We start from the raw sequence: 18917 nt of genomic DNA on the forward strand, positions 1-18917 counted from the left end.
GCACTGCAGGGATTGTCAGGGACTGAAGTTGCAGAAAGGATCTAGTTTTGAAAAATATATTGAGAATTAGCAAAAAATCTAACTGCACACAGTACTTAGCAGATTTAAAGCTATCACAAGCTATCTGACCAAAAACTTCCTCACTCTGGAAATAATACTACCCAAATAAAGGTCTTCCAGAAATTCTAGGGAAAGCTTTATGGCAGAAAAGGATGTGGTATTTCTCCAGCTTCTATAGACACTGTGGATGATGGAAGGTCTTTGCTTTTCCCTGCATTCTAAATTAGCTGCTCTGGAAAAAGCAGGCAGCCTGTCTTCCAAGATGTTCTCCAAGCACATAATGCCAGTAACAGCTTGACTTTCCCTCACTGTGCCACCACCTTTCATGGCTTTTGACAGTGAATACTTCATCTTTTTTCCACAGTAAATTAACCCTCTGTTTCAAAGTTGTGATGCTTTAAGGTCAGCTACAGTTTATCCACTATGTAAATATTAACAGGTCACTTCCGTGTGCATTAGGCTCTGAATCTGGGAAAGCATTTGGGGTACTGGGAGGATACTGTTGTTACTGACGCTGCTGCTGATCTTGGACCAACATCACCAGAGCAGAGCAGACCTGCCAAAGAGTAGGGAAGGAGAGCCAGTTTTAGGCTGCATTCTTTTATTACTACATGGAAAACAAACCTGCAGGAACCGTTCTCTCTGTCAGTAATGCAGAAAATTTAACAAAGAAAAATAAAGGAAAAAAAGTCCACCCTGTAAGATGCCTGCAGAGATGCCAAACCCTACAAACACAAATTATTTGACAAAGATAAGATAAGAAGAGGCTGGGTGTGCAGAAACACTAACAACCCAGTTTTCTGCACAGATAAGGTGTAAGTAACAACATGATCAGGCAGAATTGGAGGCTGAGACTTGAGCATTTTATGTAAGTAGCATCACAGCAATCTGCCTTTTGGAGGGCATGGGAGCCTGTTTTCTCCCACAGAATAGAGAGCTGAATAAAAGAAATACAAACACATGGATTTATACTGTTTTAGTGAGTGTTGGCAAGATTCACCTCTGTACTCTACTAATGCAAAGCAGTTTATCCACCTAGGTTAATCAGTCAGATCAGCTGAGCTTAAGGTCACTTTTGTTTAAAAGGGGAACCAAAGTAACTGGGATATAGCAGGGCATGCTTAAATAGATTTATATATATCAGCATGCACCAGCACACTGATGTTTGTGGACCTATATTCAATAGTTTTAAAAGGAACTGTAGCAGTGAAGAGTAGCAATAAAGACAAGCAAGTACTTTGAACATAATTATATTTCTCAATGCATTTTTATCTGTCCCTCTCACCCCAATATAAATGCTTACCTACTCACTCAAACCTCCTAGAGCCTTCCACCTACTGAAAAAGATGTTTCTTGCCTGGCTGAAACATGACAGTGGTGATAGAGGACAAAATCCTATTAAAGTAGTACCTGTGTTGTCAGATAGCTGGATTTGAGCATACAAGTACCGTGTGCTTAAAACGCTATAGAAGGACTAAAATCTGAGAAAACTGCTTCAGGTCCAGGAAAGCTCAGTTTATTTATAAACTCAACGATAAATTTCAGCTGGGAGGGCCCCTTAAAGGTCTGTCCTCCTTGCAAGGACATCCTAGACCCAGCCAGAGATGCCCTGGTTTTGCTCTGCAGTCTCATGCCAGTGAGTTCAAATGAGGTCTTAAGGAGCCCTTTGCAAACTTCCGCTTGCTACTCACCTGCAGATCTCATTTTCAGGTTCCTCCAGTCCAAACTGATTATCAAAAGCCAGCTGGATCCTGGTGCTCTCTGGGGAGTGGAGCCGCCACGTCAGCAGGAGGTTCCTGGGGTAGCTGCTGGGGAAGCGAGGACTGTGGATGCAGCCATTCCCTGCCACGCTGATGGTCTCTTCTTTTCGGTACAAGTCTGTGAGGTGATTGCTCTCTGTTAGTAGTCACAACTTGTAGAAATTAGTATGTTGTTCCAGTTACAGGAAGGCAAAAAACACAACAGTTTATAATACAGCACAATTATTTGCATTTCAAGTCTATAAAAAGTTGGGTCTAGGAGCAATTATTATTAAATAGGAAGTACAGTGTATTTTCTCTTAATTCAATCCCCTATTAAACAGTAAGAACACCAGAACTCAAGTATATAGACTCTTTATTTTATAAGAAATGTATCATTATTTTTACATTTATATTGAGTATATAATTTCCTTCTCACCACTTTAGTTTTAAAAGAGAATTAAACTTTAATAAAAGCTGCAAGCTTGAGAGCAATGAAATAAGACAGACTGAAATAAAAAAGGTAAATAGCCCTGCTTCCCAAATTTTGTGCTCTGGGGAGCAATGCCCTCTGAACAAAAGCAGCTATGAAGGGCTGCAGGAAAGTGAGTATGGGTGAATTTAAATTTCTTTACTGTGTTTAAGTATTTCCTCCCAGAAACACGTGTCAGGTCACGTTTTGATTTTATTTATACGGTGTGAACCATTTGCTGCCTATCGTTCATTAACACAAACAGATACTCCATGCTTATACCGATGTAACTGAGGCCAGATTCTGTCCCACCAATCATCCTACTCAGTAATTTCAAGACAAATAGCCAAGTCTTTACTTAATTAAAATTCCACAGCTTCTGCCTGAGCAAATATTCAATTGTTCCTAAAGTTTACTTATACTGAGGTAAAGCCTCTGCTGCTGTAAATCCCTGGCTCCAAGGATTACACGAACTTTGGCAAGACCCAGCTCTCTAAAAGTCAAAATGTCTTCTCAGTTGCACCATACACTTGCATGGCCCAGCTGTTTCTGACACTGGAATTCGGGTCAGTTTGCATCAAAGAACTGCAAACAACCACTCTTCCGTGCATTAACAGCTTTAGTATGGGGAAATGTTGAGGATTAGAAGCTCCAAGGCAACATGGAGATCACGGCAGGTTTCAGTTCCCAGTCAAGACACACACCTCCGAGCCTCCACCTGTGGGACAGCTACCTGTGCTCCCTCCCCATGTAATGTTTGGGGATCAACATGAATTTGGACACTTGTTTTCATGTAAACACCCAACTCTGGTGTCTTTATCTTAAACTGAACATCACTCTGCTGAATGCCAGGTCAACCTCCAGTTCCACTGCAAGCAATAGAAATAGAAAACTGGTGCCTTCTCCTGAATTTGGCTACTGAGGAAGAATAAATGAGGGAAAAATATCTCCTTCAAGCCATTCTGTGAACACTGGAAACATGAAACCAAACCAACCAGCCTCAGCCATCTGTCACACACACTAATCTAAGTCTTCACTCTTAAAATAAAATCTAACATGTGACTGAAGTTTTCTAAGCTCTTTATATAAAATAAATATACTTGTTTTATGAATGCTCATTAAAAACAGGAATCCAGACAAATGGTACAAACTTCATGATTAGCACATCTATTTTTCAGGTTACTTTTCACTGCTTCCTGGCTGTAAATACCTCCCTGCACACAGCTGTAAGCAAAGCATGGTTGTCTAACAACAGTTCATTGTACTCTTCTGACAGGGAAGTAATTCTAGCTTCCAAACAAGCCGAAACTCAGAAGACAAAAGCCCGTGTTTCCTATAAAACTATCTCCACAGATCTAATTGTGACATCTTTCTAAGATGCTTTCACACCCTGAGTCACCCTTTCAAAGCAAATGCAGCCCTACCCCACAAAGTACAGAACTAGCCAGTTTTGTTTTGTTCTGCTTTGACCAAACAATTTGCATTGGAAAAGTACCAATTTGGTAAAAATAAAGACCACCCACCTATTAGTTTTGTTGCAATTTTCATCAGGGACATCTATGCTGAAGTCTGTTTTGTATTTGCTTTTATTCTAAAAAAAGGGGAAAAAAGACATCTGTGGGGGTTTTTTTCCCCCTAATCTGGAATGAAACAAAATGTCCAGCCAACACTACTGAGCTCTTACTGAAATGCTGAGGACCTTTGGACTCTGAAAACACCCAGTACACCAAGAGGACAAGATATTTCACAGGACTTTATCCAAAATTTCCAAGAAAAGGGATAAAAATAAAACAGACTTGATGATAACAAATTCTAGTGGAAACAACCATTCCCTAAGTCAGAACAAAAGTTACTGCAGTAAAACATGGCAAAACTCCTCCTGTGCCTGAGAGTCCTTTACTCTTCTTTCTTGGACAGCAAACTGTTGCCATTTTCCCTCTGTCACCATGCATTTCACTGTGTGGTTCAATCTGGTTCATGATTCTGAGGGAGAAGTTCCCTTTTCCCAGGTAGTCCTAGCACAGGCTTTACCCTGGTGTCGTCAGCTGCTGAAATTAGAGTTCTGGGGACAGTATCTCTTAAATGTGCTCATACATACACCCCCAAACAAAACATCTGTGCACTTTACACAGCACACCAGCTGAGAATGAACACTACCTGCGCTCTTGTACACCAAGAAGAGGGTCTGTCATGGCTTTTCATTTAACTTCAACTCTGAATCCCACAGACCATGTGCATGCTCCGCCTGCAAGTCAATCACACCTGACCAAGACCAGGGCTGAAATGTCATGGCTGGCACAGCTCTGCAGTATCCAAGTTGAACAGGTACATGGAGCAATAGAGCTGCATGTGTCATGAAGCTTAAAAATCAAAGCACAGTGACTTGTTATTTGTATCATGGTAAATGCAGCAGTTATAAAGTCATTTTAGAGGAAAGGCTGGAGAGAAGCATGGGGAGAAAATTCTCACGATAGTAAAATAAGAGATATTCAAATATTGCACTCTGAGGAAAAGTTTGTTCCACAAAGGAAGAAAGTATGTTTGATGAGAATGACCACACGTACTGTTTCTATAGCCTACATGGGATGAAATCTAAAGCTACTTGGAGCCTTCCCCTGACACTGGAGCAGACTCTTCCGGAGCTCGGAAACAGCCTGATTCCCTCTCACCTCCCTCACCATGCACTAAATTACAACCTGAAGTGGTGTAGCCAGCTCTGGAATCAAACACGCTAGAATCTTCTAAGGGGATTTTTATTGGGATTTCACAGTGTAATCAGGCTTAGATAGAACACAGTCAATCCAGACTCACTCTCAAGAGGTTGGCTCCTTGTGAATCATCAAGCATCTGGGAAACAGCTTGAGGAGATGCGAGCAACTCCCGCACTTTTTGTATCAACAAAGCTATGAGACTAAAATAAGACCTTTCCAAGCAGATAAGCATTGTCCTCATCAGATACACTGGGGGAACTCATGGAAATTACACATTAGGCAAGGGGAAAGTCAGGATAAAAAACACTTAATAAAAGATACAGGCAAAGGGAGAGACAGTGCATCTTTCAAGGCACTGAACTGTCCCACGTTGCAACACAACACAGTGCAGCACTACACAGTGTCCTCAATGTCACATTCTAACTGTATTCCATAACGCTTCATGGGAGTAAATAAAACACAACAGTGCATAATGCACTGCCTGTCACATTTACTAAAAAGCATATAAAATCATTTCACAAGGAATAAAAGCAGGTGTTAAGTCATAAGACAAAAAGGCCATTTAGACCATACACAGAAGGAAGATATTCTAGATGGCAGGAGGCACAAACACATCCTTGCACTGGCGGAGAAAAACTATCTCATAAGGAAGATGAGTGGGAAGGAATCTAGAAGACATCCTTTTTGTGAGGCAATTCCCTGTAGAGACTCTGAGCTAATTGGGAAGCAGCTTGTTCTGTATTTTATTTATCTGAACTAATCTCTCTTTTTTTTCTCTTAATTCTTTTGCAACCACTAATTTTAAACATATTGGCATACGTGATAGTCCAGCTGTCCAAATTAGAGGAGCACCCATTTAAGTGCTCAAGGCAGCTGCATTTTCCGAAGTGCTTGCCTTTGTCCCCCTGCAAGGAGTGCAGCTGGGTGTCAGAGTGGGAACTGGGAGGTACAGTTCAATATTCAGGAAAATGTGCTTGTCTCAAAACTGTCCCCACCACAGGTGCCCAGCACACCTAATGTTTCCCTTTCCGAGCTACGCCATGCTACACGAACAGCAACAATCAGAAACACAAATCTCATCCTGTGTTTTCTCTGGATGCCTGCACTTCCTTTGGAGCTTTAGCAGAGTATCAACACTTTCCTCTTAAAGCTACTCCTCCTAGTCATGACATGCCTATTACTACAGACAGAAGTCTGATTGTATCATCATCATCATCATTCAACAGAAAATGAATTCCTTCACTAAAACAATAGTCATAATAATACAAAAAGAACCCCAGCCAACCCAAAAGGCAATTTCTACCTGATAATAGCTAATCTGACATCTGTTCTAGGATATATCCAGCAAGGAGAGTCTGTAAGTTTCAACTCCTTTAGAAAGAAGAAGAATTCAGAAAATAACCTTGTCTAAGGACCTAACCAACAATATGGAATACTTAGTTTCACTTAAGGTTTCTGGAATTTCAGCTTCACTTCCTAAGGTGCTGTGTGTAAGTTTGCTTCTGTCTTTCTTCCCCTTGGGGAAGTTGTCCAACCAACACTGATACAGTGGTAAAGGCTGAAAAAATACCACACTCTGACATGTTTTATGACAAGAAATACACCCTCTGAAATGCCATGGAGTGTAATCTGATGAGCTCATCCTCTGGTACAGCTGAGGAGAGAGTTTCTGAGAACCATGGTGAAGTTCATTTTACTATTTGTGAAAGTATTTGTTATTTCAGGAAAGGACCTTGGGATTTTGCATGTGGGAGTTTTCCAGATATAACTCTCCACCCCCATGGCTGTTGTCTTCAAAAAAAAAAAAAAAAAAATACAGCAGTCAGTGGTTTGCCACCAGTTTTTAAACAAATGAGATAACCTTCAGGGAGAATAATAGCTCTTCAGTTCCTCCAGTTGAAAATTAGCCTGATCTAAATAGCTGAATCCACAGAGAAGCAAAGAACAGTAAAACACTTTTGAATCCAGACCACAAATCAGTTCATCTCGGGGCCAGGCATGCCAAGTGAGCTGTATTTATGGCAGCCTGTTCAGACAGTCACTGGCTTTTTTTTTCATTCCCCACCCTCCTGCAATAAGCAGAAACTTTACTTGTTATCCATAAAGTTCTGTGTAAATCAGATGAAAAGATGACAGAGTTCATTGTCAAAATATCATATTCCATAGTTGGTCACATCTTGGGAAGATGTAAAACTGTAAGGTCATTTTCCTTGTTAAAAATGGAGGTTTTCTGGATTTGCATTTTTATTTTTTGTGGGTTTAAGTTGACATAAACAATAAAATAAATCCTCGACAGTGAACACAACATCACACTTCTGCTCTCTAATGCAGAATATAACACCATGTGGTAGTACCAGTCCTAGACATCTCTGCCCTTTTAACAACAGAGGCCTAACACACCTAAGTCAGCTCTGCTCCCACCACGATTCACCAGCAGTTCTCCAAGAAGGCAAACCAAGGGAGGGAAAGAACTGAGATGGTCAGTGATGAAATGGGCGCAGCACAATCCCAGCCAGGCTAAAAGTTGCAAATTGTCTCTTGTGGAAGCATTAAACTGAGAAACAGCCAATCTGGTATAAGGATGCATATTTAGGAGTATATTGGGATAATAGATCCATCTAAAACATCAAGTTGCTTTCAGCTTTATACAACTTCAATAACCCCATTTATTTCAAGGACAAAACAAACTTATAGTTGAGCTCATACTTAAGGAGTTTGCTGGATCGAGACCCAAAAAAAAAAGAACAGCATTTTAACACCACCTCATGTGTTACTTACCACTCAGCAGATGAGCAATTAAAAAGTGAACCTAAATCCCACTGGAGTTGATGAAAGACTATCAGTTTCATTGGTTTGCCACTGGACTTCAAAGAAGAAGCTCCAGGTACCTGCTCCTTCTCTTATCAACAGGCCTCTTCTTTTTATCAGGAGCATGAAAGATACTCCAGGCAACATCAGAGTTCATATCTAAAGCATGACCTGTTCTGTCACAGAGACAATATCCAAAGATGATCTCAGCAAAATTCAGACCTCACAAGCAATCAGCTCCCTCCAAGTCCCTGAGCTGTGTGCAGATCATTGCTAGAAGAATATAACCAAAGAGGATTTACCAAAGAAACAAAAAATTGAGCTGTACTCGAAGTAAGTAAAATTAGCCAGTGCACGACACCAGAAGAGAAGGCATCAAAGAATGAAAACACTCCAGACATCTAAAATTCAATTCAGAGCCATCATCCATTTGATAACAGAATGGTTAGTAGTCTGCCTGTGGTTCTGTGCAGAGCAACCCCACTAGTCTTGGTCAATCTGTGGTTGAACACGACCTCAGCAAAGACCACTTATGAGAATATTAAATGAGCAATTGATAAGGAAGTCCAGGCACATAATTCAAAGAGATGGCCTGTCTCTACGCTTCTCACTATAAGAAGCATGATTTTATTTACATTTAATAATACTATTTTCCCCGTGAAGTGGTCACTGTCATAACTGCACTTTGCATACAGAACTAAAAAACAGTCCTGAAATGAAGAACAGGTGGGACTCCATTTTGGTGGGGTGAAGGCTGTAACTCTCCTTTTGCCCACTTTGGTGAGGTCCTTGCTCAGTCTTCCACAGATGAATACTGAGAAAAAAATTCCGTAATTATTTTTGCAAAGATACCACACTCAGTGATGTTTGCTTTTAGCAGTGACTTATATTATTTGCTTTTATTTGAGTTCTTGATAGAGATTTCCTTCTACACAGAAGAACATACTGAATATCTTATAGTAAATCAAAAGTGTCTTTAGAAAAGTAACATGTGTAAGGCCAACATCTAAAACACTTTTTCAGCTGCTAGTTCTTTCATGATGGGTGGTAGTGTTGCAGTGCATCTCTCTGTTGGACTCTTAAAAAAACTGCAAACTGAGTATTTTTTTCTTGGGATTTCATAATTAAGTATGAAAGAGGAAAATGTGGATATCAAGAATATGTAGCTCTAATGATGTGCGGTAAGACTAATGCATATATCCCCATGATCATGAGCATAAAAACACACAAAACCTTGAGAAACCGTGAGAAAAAAATACAGAGGGAAATGATTCTCCTGGTGCTGCAAAGAGCTTAAGGGAAACATGATAACTGAAGCAGATGTTTGCAGTGAGTGCCAACGTCTTTGGAAGAAAGCTGGTACATAAAACTTGTGTAGTGCCGTGGACAAGATGATGCCAAGTAGAGACACAACTGCTATTAAGCACAAATAGCAACACTGGATATTGGCTCATACCATTTTGCAAAGAAATAGCACATTGTGGACTCAGAATCTTCCTGTTGAGGCAGTGGCTTCAAGAAAGTAATCTTTTATGGGAAGCTTCCTTCTAATTCTCCTGGTGCAATGAAAATTTATTCCTTTTCCGTTTTCCCTTCATTATTTTTCAATTTTTTACTACCAAGCAAAGACTTCTTGCCTCATAAGTCTGGCATAGCTCAAAACTTAAGATTTTTTTTTTAAGATATTGTTTTAGAAACTGTTTCACTCAAGCACTTCTAAGTCTGAAAAAGACATGGAATTTCCTTATAGAAAGAAAAATGTTAGCAGAAGGAAAAAGAAAATTCAGTCAAAAGGGAAAAGGCTTCTCATGTTGAACATATTGTAGCAGATAGGCAATTAGAGTGGGGGTCACATGTTGGAACATTAGGCAGTAAAAGAAGATCTCTTTCAAAAGACAAATCAAAGCCATTTTCTCTGGTGATGTGAATTTCCTTATCCTCTATGTCAGCACTGGAGATCTGAAATCTCTGAAATGGAGTGAAAGGTCGTTTCTTATAATGGAAAATCTGGCAATAGTATTCTAACAGACATCCTTTGCTTGGACTGTGTTTGTCATGGGCATGTTTTTTGTCTCTTAGAGTCCATATATCAACGAACTGCGCAAAGATAAATGCTTATGGGGATATTTCAGTTCCTCTAAGGCCGGTGCACTAAATACCTAATAGCTTAAAATTACCTAAATCTTTTAAAAAAAAGGCAGATCTCATTGTATTAAAATATGATTATTGGTAGTCTGTTCCTTTTTATGCAGTAGCCTAACAGCTAAAAAATGAACTCTATTCCAGTCAATATCAGGACACAGCTTAATCTCCTCCAAGAAAACAGGAGCCTGTGTTGTGATTCTTCTATTTGCTTCAGAGAATTCAGATCACTTCTGTCTCCTCTCAGGGGATGGATGGGCTCTGAATGCTGCTTCAAAGATGGCTTGTCCATTTTCCAAGGAATGGATGGAGGTAAAATGCAGAAGAAATTCTTGGCACAAGGACCAGGACTCAAGATTTAGCCAAAGAAGTAAAGACCCAGAAGCTTTTCTACTTTCTACTCCAAGGCACTTTGTCATGAGTCTCTGACAGTTTAGACCAGAGCAGACCATGCCGTGGCCCCCTTTTTGCTCCCATGCCTCGGTTTTCTTCTGCTGAAAACCACAGCTCTGGTGCAAAAAGGGCAGAAGATACTGAGATCTTTTCCCGGCATGAAGGCAAAGCACGAGTTGGGCCACAGGGGTGGCTTTACATCATTTACATAAGACCCATGTTGCGAAACAAAATTCCCAGTCTGGAAAGTAATTTAAGTCATGCACACTGAAAGTACTGAGAACTTGAAGTGCGGGGGATCTTTCCTGTAAGCGCTTAGGATTTTCTCTGGAGGTCTGGCATCAGAACGCTGCAGAGCTGTCATGTGGATGGATACTGCAATTCAACGAAGTTTCCAGGCACATAAAGTTCTTGGCTGTGGCCTTCTTTTATTGTTATGATCCTGCACCAAAGGACCATCTAGACATTTCCTTAGTCCTTCACCTAGGAACAAAACTACATGTGGTTAAAGTGCAGGAGAGCTCCTTCACTGCCAATATATAGGGACCAGCAGCCGGGAAGATGATACCGGCGTGTATCACCACAGCCCACAAGCTCAGGAGCTGCTGTGCCATAGGCACAACCATCTCTCATGCCAGTACAGACACATCCTGACCACCATAAGCCAAAACCAAAACTGGAAATGGAGCTGGTTCCAAAGGTTTGATTTACACACCTCAGCTTCCCAAGCCCTTTCTGGAAAAACAGCTGTTTGGCTGGTTACCAAGAGGAAGCGACTGGAAACATTCCTTCTAGGTTGTATGGGGGGATGTTGTTAAAAAAGGGAAGAGCCTAACCTACTCTTAGGTTTGTTAAGTTCAAGGCACAAGATATCGTGTGAGCAGATGAAAACACACTGAAACCTGTGTGGAGGCAATGATAACCAGGCCTTTGCTAAGACTCCACAGGGAGCAGACATTATGTATCTTTATGTTCTGAGCAGGGCTGAGTATACTGTTGGAAAATCAGGATGTAATTAAACAATCCTTCACTTTCATGGACCTTCAATGAACTCTCACTTTTAAACAGAAATCTGGAGTCCCCCCGTGCAATTGCGCTGGAGACAAAGCCAAACTTCAAAGTCGTCCTTTGACTGTGGATTCAGTGAAATGTTTGACTTAAAAAAAAAAGAATTGAGCAGTTACAATGAAAAATTCAGCCAGCTTTGGCTACAGAATTCACCAGCAGGAACACAAAGAGGCACATTTCACTCCTCCAACTTTCAGAAGACATGTGAGATGACTTAAGATTAACCAGCAGACACCATCAGCACCCCCTCACATTAAAGCTTCCAGAGAAACATGGTGAACCAATCAAACCCAGTTTGCCCCCACATTGCTGAAAGCCTAAAGTTGAGGAGAAATGCCTGTAGATATCATGGCAGAGGATTTAAGGGAGCAATCTCAGGTTCTGCTTTACACTTCCTGATGTAGATTGCATTGCAAAAAAGGAGAGATGCACTCAGTGGTGGTACTCATGTGGCTGGACAGCAGGGAGGACCTGGCTGTTTGGCTGAGGCATAACCAGAGTAGGTCTCTAAGAGCATGTGGAACCCAAGAGATCAACGCTAGGCCACCAAGCCCTGCAGCCTGCAGGTGAAAAGGTCTAACCTCCATCTGTTTTGGACAAAGGGGACTATTTTACTCCTGCCTCACCCCAGTTCTGTGCTGGTACTGATGCTGCACATCTGGGTGAACAGAATGTGCTGAGGACCTGTCTGCTCAGAGGGCACAGCTGTGTGTGACTATTAAACACAGCTCCAAGCAGCTGTTTGGCCAAAGAGGAGTCAGATAAGAAGCTTATGTCACTGAGATAAAAAGGGTGAGAAAGTCCAATAAATACAGTACTCTCACATCATTTAATTTCACGAACACTCTGTATCAGAGCTACTGAAGAGAGACAGGGACATACTGCACCATTTCCTAGGAAAACTATTTTCCACACTAATGCTTGAAACGCAGATGGCTACCTTGTCACTTTCTGGACTACCCAAACAAGTGACTTTTACTCAATTGTCTTTGCATATTTTTTGGCATCTAGGATTACAGTCCACTAAGACAAAAACCATCTCTACTTATAACAACAATGGAAGAGACAATGTCAGAAAAATGTTTTAGTTCATGTGTTTGACACAAGAAAGAAAAAAATTCATCTTGCAGAACATATATGAAAGTTGAATTAATGACAAATTTGGTGTCAAAATTGTATTTTTCTGATTTCTATTTACTGGCAAGAATTACAGAGACCTTTTTGTTGTTTGCACTTCCAACCTGCTTCATTTATTCCTGCTTAGTTTATCTCAGTCTTATTTCTATGGAAGACATGGAAGAATAGTCCATCAAAGGATAAAATTTTATACCTTTCTTGATTTAGAGACTTCAGAAGTCCTACTTAGCAGCAGACACTCTAGATTACTCTGTCAGAAGGAATGGCAGCAACCAATTTTGGATTCCCTGGGGTGAAATGTTCTGGATCTTTTTATAGTTTAGACTGTAAATAAGAAAATACCACAACTATGACCTTAAATATCATCTGGTAAAAACTATAAGTAAATGACAACTTTGGTAAATGATAGCTTCACTGTGTGTTACTAAAATCAGTTGTGAGCAGTGTAAGTACTCTAAGTAGCACTACTACCTATCATTTGCTGGCCTCTGTATTTATTTACTTTATTTAAAGTTGTTAATTTTTTTGCATTTTCATGGTGCTCCCCACCTCACATCAGCTCCATCCTTCTCAGACCTTCACTTCTGATTTGTTACTAAAACAAAATTCCCACTTGGTAAACCTCATGAGCTGTTATGGACACTGATACACTCCATGACTGGCTATTTATCCTCTCTGCTCACAGCTGCACTGGGCAGCTGCAAGGACCAGTGAGATGCTGGGCTTGGCTACAGCGGTAGGGGAAGGGAGCAGATACCAGCTCAGAGAGGCTGCCGGAGCACTGGTGGAATCACAGTGAGACATTTCATGCCACCTCCTTTCCACACAGCAGATTTGCCAGCCCAGTCCTTGCCCTTTCACTGCACAAAACGTGGGGCACCGTTTCAGAGCCATCACTCTCGCTGCATCACGGGCTATGAACAGGATGGAGTATGCAATGGCACAAGCTGCCCACATCCATGCTCTTTCTCCCAATTACAGGTCTGTATGCATTTTTTAAGCCCACACTGACATATGCAAACACTACCAAGATTTGTGCAGCAAATATTTGCCAAGGAGAAGGCAATCCTCCCTCTCTTCCTTCCTTCCTTCCTTCCTCCCTCCCTCCCTCTCTCTCTCTCTCTCTCTCTCCCTCTCTGCCCAGGAGCAGCATGGTGAGTCCTTCCTTGCATGCACTGGCAGAAGGTGGTGGCATTCCCCAAAATGCCACAGGAAAGCCCAGCAGAACTCAAGGTTCCCACCGACTGAAGGTTTGTCTGCTACACAGCTGCACGGTAAAGGCTGAGAGTCTTCCCTGATTCATTCACTTTAATTAAGGGACTGGTGGTCCCCTACCTGCCAATTCAAGCCTAGCCACATACACATTTACTTGGTTATTTCATACATAAAGCTTTAAATAAAAGGCTTTTCTCTTTTGTTCCTACTTTTTAATGGATGTAGAGAACCATTCTGTCAAGAACAAAACAAATGCCCCACTAAAACCATCTCAATGGACAATTTGTTTCTTCAATGCAGCCTTTAAGTAATCAAGAAAGAATAAACATAACATTCTCCTAAGAAATAAAATGAAAACACTCTAAAAATACCCTCACTTGTCTGAGGCATACTAAGATGTTAATAAACTCAGCTCAGACATTTACAGAAGAAGCTTGCTCACCAAATCCATTTTCATGGAGCAGTAAGACAACCTGGAACCAGACCACCTGCTTGTGTAAATCAGCAGCATCCCAACAGTGATCACAGCTATTTACACCAGCTGAGGATCTTACCAGAGCAGCAGGTGAAAAGGAGAAGAGAAAACTAATCCAAGCAGGAGCAGCAGCAGCAAGTGCCCAGTGCAGTGATACACAGAACTCATGAGAAACTGAACTAAATCAGCTCACAGGGAAAATTCAAGGTGTGTTTGACCTATTAAACAGAGTTAAGAATTTATGCATGTTTTTTATTTGTAGGTTGAGTTGGGGAAGATTCCTAATTATATAAACATAGACTGAGTTGTTTGATTCAAAGGAAAACATCTCCATTTATTTCAAAACAAGTATTAATACATTGTTAATATTTTTGTAATTTTCAAATTATCTTCTGTGCATAAATGTAATAGCTGAATTCAGCAAAATCTGTGAATTTCATTCACTCTTTTCACACTTTCAGTGCTGTTAGAATTCGCTGGGATCAGCAAGTCAGGCACCCTTGAAAGTCTCACTTAGGTGCACTGGGGACTCCCATGTGATTCAAGAGAATGTCAGCCCATCAACCAGTGCAAACCAGTACTGTTCATGTGACCCAAACAGAGCTTTCCCCCAAACAACATTGTTCCTGTCATGGCTTTTTCCTTTCCTGGTCACACCTTATGAACAAAATTTGCACTACTGCACAGAGCTAAAACACAGATTTTGAAGTAAGAATTTGACATTAAAATACATACTTTACTGTTTATAAAATCACTCAGATGCCATACCATTTGTGGATTTTAAAAAGCTAATGTAATGTCTGTTACTGACATAAACACATAGATACTTTCAGGGCCTTATTTCAAAATTAACCTAAAATCTTGTCATAACAGATTCCTGTATATGATACTTGACTTTGGGTTGTTTTTTTTTTTCCCCCTTTCTTTAATCATGTGAAGTATTTCCATATGGCTATAAAAAGACTGCTTTTAAGAAGCAAGTCCTGAAAGAAATGCTAACTAGTCATTAAAAGCCTAGGAATCAATTACATATACTGAGGTCTTCACATTCTCCAAATACATGTTGCTGTTTTGTCAAGATGCAGAATTATCAGTCTTTGTGTACTATAACAATTAATGAAGAAATCCAAGGGCAGAAGGAGACAGCTCAAAAAAAAAATCTGGAGGAGGTGGTTTCAAAAAAGTCCATTGGCAACAGCACTTTGTTGAAAGAAGTATTAAAGGAAAAAAAGTCAAGCCAACTACAGGTTTGAAAAAGAAAAACAATGGAAAGAGAAATTAAAAAAGCAGGGATTTATTTTCTTAAATGAGAATGAATAGAATGGATGTAGGGATTAACTTCTTTCTCCCCAAAAAGACAAGAACTCATAAACTGCACCAACTGTTTGCAGAAAGTTTGCAGAGAACGACTTTCTACCAGAACTTAACACATGGCTGATTATGAGGAAGCCAGGAGACTGTATTTTCTCTCAGAAACTAAAGGAGCAGGACACAACGACTGTCAAAGCACTTGATGCTACCATAAATATCTAAGGTTAGTGGAAGGACATGAAAGAAAGTATTACTCTCCAAATTCAACAGTGGCAGATAAGAGAAGGGAGTTTTCTTGGCTGCTGGAAAAGATATGAGACATGTTAGCACTATAAATTATTAGCATCATGGTAGTAGCAGAAATATTGTTAATATATAGTTACTTCCTGCAGACTAAGACCAAGGCTCTCTTATGGCAGGTGTTGACAAATGGGGAAACGACTGTAGTCCTAGGAGGCCATGTATTGAATAGATATTACCAAAGCCATCTAAATTTCCTTGGGATTCAGACAAAATTTGCAATTCAGGGACACTGGACACTGGATTGCTTTATAAGAAGAATCAATACATTCATCATTACTCACATTATTTGTACTCCAGATTGTGGCTACATCCAAAATACCACTTGGGCATCACATTTGTGCTACAATTCTGGCAGAATTGTATTTCTTAACTTCACTGTGAAACTTCCACCTCTCTTCTTAGGAACCTGTGAGCACCACACCTTCTGCAGGTCTTTACTCTTCACCTTCTGCCCCAGCCCACCTCCAGGAGATCCCAAATACTGACTGACTGGACACAAATTGCCCCTGATTCTGTGTTTGTAAGAGATAATAGTTCTCTTCTGGCAGATTACAAAAGCTTTTCATCAGGCATGCCATGGAGCATCGCATACCGTGACAGAAGTCAAAATGTTGATAGTCTGGATTTCTGTGCATGCAGAATTATACATTCACAGCCCTTTTTTTGAGAATCTGCATACACAGCTAAGACATTTCTGCATGCATGCCTCTGGGGATTTTTTTCCCCCTAAATGAGTACATCTATGATTAAATTATAACAGTTTTCTACATAGCATTCTTAATGTTTAGACAGATTGATAGAAGAATATATTTTACTCCCATTACTTGAAAAAGCTCTCTTACTGAAAGTAAACAGTGATTAAAGAAACCATAAACATTGCTTCATTCAGAATTAAAGCCACTTCAGCTACTTCTTTCGTAGAAGCTACGGAAAGAAGAGAGGCAGACGTGGTGCTGTTACTCCAGAGAATCTGCTCACAGCACAAATAATTTTTAAGTTTTGTCGTATTTTAACAGGAAGAAATGCAATTATCAGAATAGGTCTGGATCTCAATATGTTTTACTATCCTGCTCACTTCCATCGCCAACACGAACAAGAGAAACCAAGCAGACAGAAACTGAAAAACTCCAACAAAAATTAAGTTGCAATTAGTCATTATGAAAGGCTCTCTTGTTATAATATCCTTTATTCTAGATTCTGTTTGATTACTGCAGAAGACATCCAATGGCTTAACCACATTTTGAACAAAAAATAGAGATGTGGAGAGAAAAAGCCTCATTTTCTTGCCAAGCAGAATTAGGGGAGGACAGTATTAGTGGATGTTCATGTAGACTCCTTCTTAAGGCAGGATCTTACTCTTGTTGAAACTGTGCTAATTGCATCAGTAACAGGACTGGGCTCCAATTTTTCATTCATGATGGATTTTTGTTTCTGTGCTTCTTTTCTCATCACTGCTTCATAGCTGGGAAAGACGTAAACCATATAAACAGATGGGATTTTGCTATACTAGTTAACATGTTGATCAATCACATCATCTGCTGTGTGAGCCATCCTTCTCCTCCATCCCCTCCTTTCACAATCACACAAAAAAACCCAGCAGACTGCTCGTATATCATTGGTCATGACGACAGGCAACACATTTCTCAATGTGTTCCCCCCTTTGAACATAATAAGGTCTACAGAAGGTTTTCACACCTGACTTAACCACAGATACGCAATACTCAGGACAAAAGCGTGGCGCTGGTTTCTGCTGGGCAGGGTACAATGCAGGACAGACGTGCCCACAGCTTCCTGGAAGCCTTCCTCCTGGATTGGCAGAGGAGCACGCCACAATTGCCTGGGGACACCTTCAGTGACGAGATGTCTCCTCAGGACGTGGCTGTTGCTCTTAAAATGCATCATGGCAGCAACCTGTAGCCCTCAGGATTCAAGGTGTTCCCTGAGCTAGGCACCATACGGTTACACAAATCCCTTCTGCAAAAGCTGCCGTGATGACAACTGGCAGGACAGGAAAAGAACTGGAGATGGAGCACAAAAACCAGATAACTGCAACAATGACAAGTGATGGAAGAACATATAAAAAGCAAGTCATATTCACATCCATTACTAATTATATGCTCAGTGTTTGCCAGTAGAAAAACTCTATGTGGTCTGAGGGTAGAAAAGAAAGTTTGCAAGAAAAAGTAACATTTTAAATTAGAGTAACTGAATTTAAAAAATCAAAATGCCTTTGGGCACACAGGATTTTCATTGATCCTCTCTTTTTTTGCGTCCATGTCCCGCTGGTGAGGTTTACAAGTGGATTTTTTGAGGTCTCCCTTCTTCTTATGCCAGACTGGGGAGTGCAGGAGGGGCAGATGAAATACAGTCTCCAGACCACTGGGACCAGAACTTTTCTCCTGGAAGTGAGCACCTTGAGGAAAATGGAGAAGGGCTAAACCACTCCTGACTTAAACAACAGGCTTCTCACTGCATGCCAGTGAGATGTCAGGGCCAGACTCCATTTTTAACGAAACCCGTAAGTAGAATCACACCTACTTTATTACAAGCATTTTTAGCAGTAATTAACACACATAGATTGCAAAGCTCTTCTAGCAGCTGTGATGCTGCTGTTCTCTAAAGATGCTCAGGAAGACATCACACTGCTCCCTGCCTTAAAAGCTGCTAATAAAAGCAGACTTTAATTCTGAAGTGCATTCAGAGCACATGGGGGAGGAAAATCAATGCTTGGTCAAACACATCAAGGAAAACAACTCCTTGGCAAAGTAACTGTGTTTTTCAGACTCCTATGTGCTCTGTTCAAATGCTACTGAAGTCAATGCAAAAACTCCCTTGGGAATTTGACAGACCAAGAAAACAAGGAAAAAAAAATCAAATCCAAACCCAAAACCTTGACCAAAGCACATTTAAAATCCAGCCACTATACAGCTCAGATGCTCTGGACCCAAGTGTTTTAGTATGAGAATCAGATGAAGGTGCACAAGGTCCCTTCAGTTGGTGCACATATTAGTGAGAGAATTCTGCCAACCATCAAGATTTGAACACATTTATCACTTCTGTTTAACGTTACCTGAAAGAGCTAT

General features: G+C 40.6%; 1 protein-coding gene across 4 annotated transcripts in view; it reads right to left on the minus strand.

Annotated features, from left to right (window-relative positions):
• The window catches only part of PDGFD (platelet derived growth factor D), a 144281-nt gene that overhangs the window by 60401 nt on the left and 64963 nt on the right, over positions 1 to 18917 (minus strand). For 2 of the 4 annotated variants that reach the window (XM_048294666.1, XM_048294664.1), the window contains exon 2: positions 1752 to 1938. In XM_048294666.1, coding sequence (XP_048150623.1) covers positions 1752 to 1938 — 187 coding nt within the window. Of the gene's footprint in view, positions 1 to 1751; positions 1957 to 18917 lie in introns of all 4 variants that reach the window. The other 2 variants (XM_048294665.1, XM_048294663.1) reach the window with 1 other exon arrangement.

This window comes from Corvus hawaiiensis, chromosome 2 (genome assembly GCF_020740725.1).
Source record: "Corvus hawaiiensis isolate bCorHaw1 chromosome 2, bCorHaw1.pri.cur, whole genome shotgun sequence".
Lineage (NCBI taxonomy): Eukaryota > Metazoa > Chordata > Aves > Passeriformes > Corvidae > Corvus > Corvus hawaiiensis.